Source organism: Acanthisitta chloris, unplaced genomic scaffold (assembly GCF_000695815.1).
Source record: "Acanthisitta chloris isolate BGI_N310 unplaced genomic scaffold, ASM69581v1 scaffold41070, whole genome shotgun sequence".
In the NCBI taxonomy this organism is placed as follows: Eukaryota; Metazoa; Chordata; class Aves; order Passeriformes; family Acanthisittidae; genus Acanthisitta; species Acanthisitta chloris.
The window spans coordinates 373-646 of record NW_008654002.1 but is presented as its reverse complement, the minus strand read 5'-3'; the positions used below and the strand labels follow the sequence as shown (position 1 = coordinate 646).

The following is a 274-nucleotide window of genomic DNA, read 5'->3' as shown; positions in this document are numbered from 1 at the left end:
AGCTGCCTGCTACAGAGTCTGTCGGTGCCGTTTTGGAAAAAAAAATCCCAGCCCCGATCTGTTTACAGTGAGAGTTGACAAAGGGTGGTGAAGTTGGATCTTTTCTAAACTCTCCTGCCTGGAACCTGAGACTTGCATGCCATGGATCACACACTCTTTGGCTGCCTGCGCAGCCCCCATGCCACTGCGCAGAGCTTGCACCCTTTCTCCCAGTCTTCTCTTGCCCTGCATGGAAGATCTGACCACATGTCCTACCCTGATCTGTCTTCTTCTT

General features: G+C 51.8%; 1 protein-coding gene across 1 annotated transcript in view; it reads left to right on the top strand.

The window, feature by feature from the left end:
- Nucleotides 1-141: 141 nt before the first annotated feature.
- LOC103810130 (homeobox protein MOX-2-like) overlaps nt 142-274 on the top strand; it is a gene marked incomplete at its 3' end in the record, with an annotated part of 502 nt that continues 369 nt past the window's right edge. The window contains exon 1 of the mRNA XM_009083023.1: nt 142-267. Coding sequence (XP_009081271.1) covers nt 142-267 — 126 coding nt within the window. The remainder of the gene's footprint in view (nt 268-274) is intronic.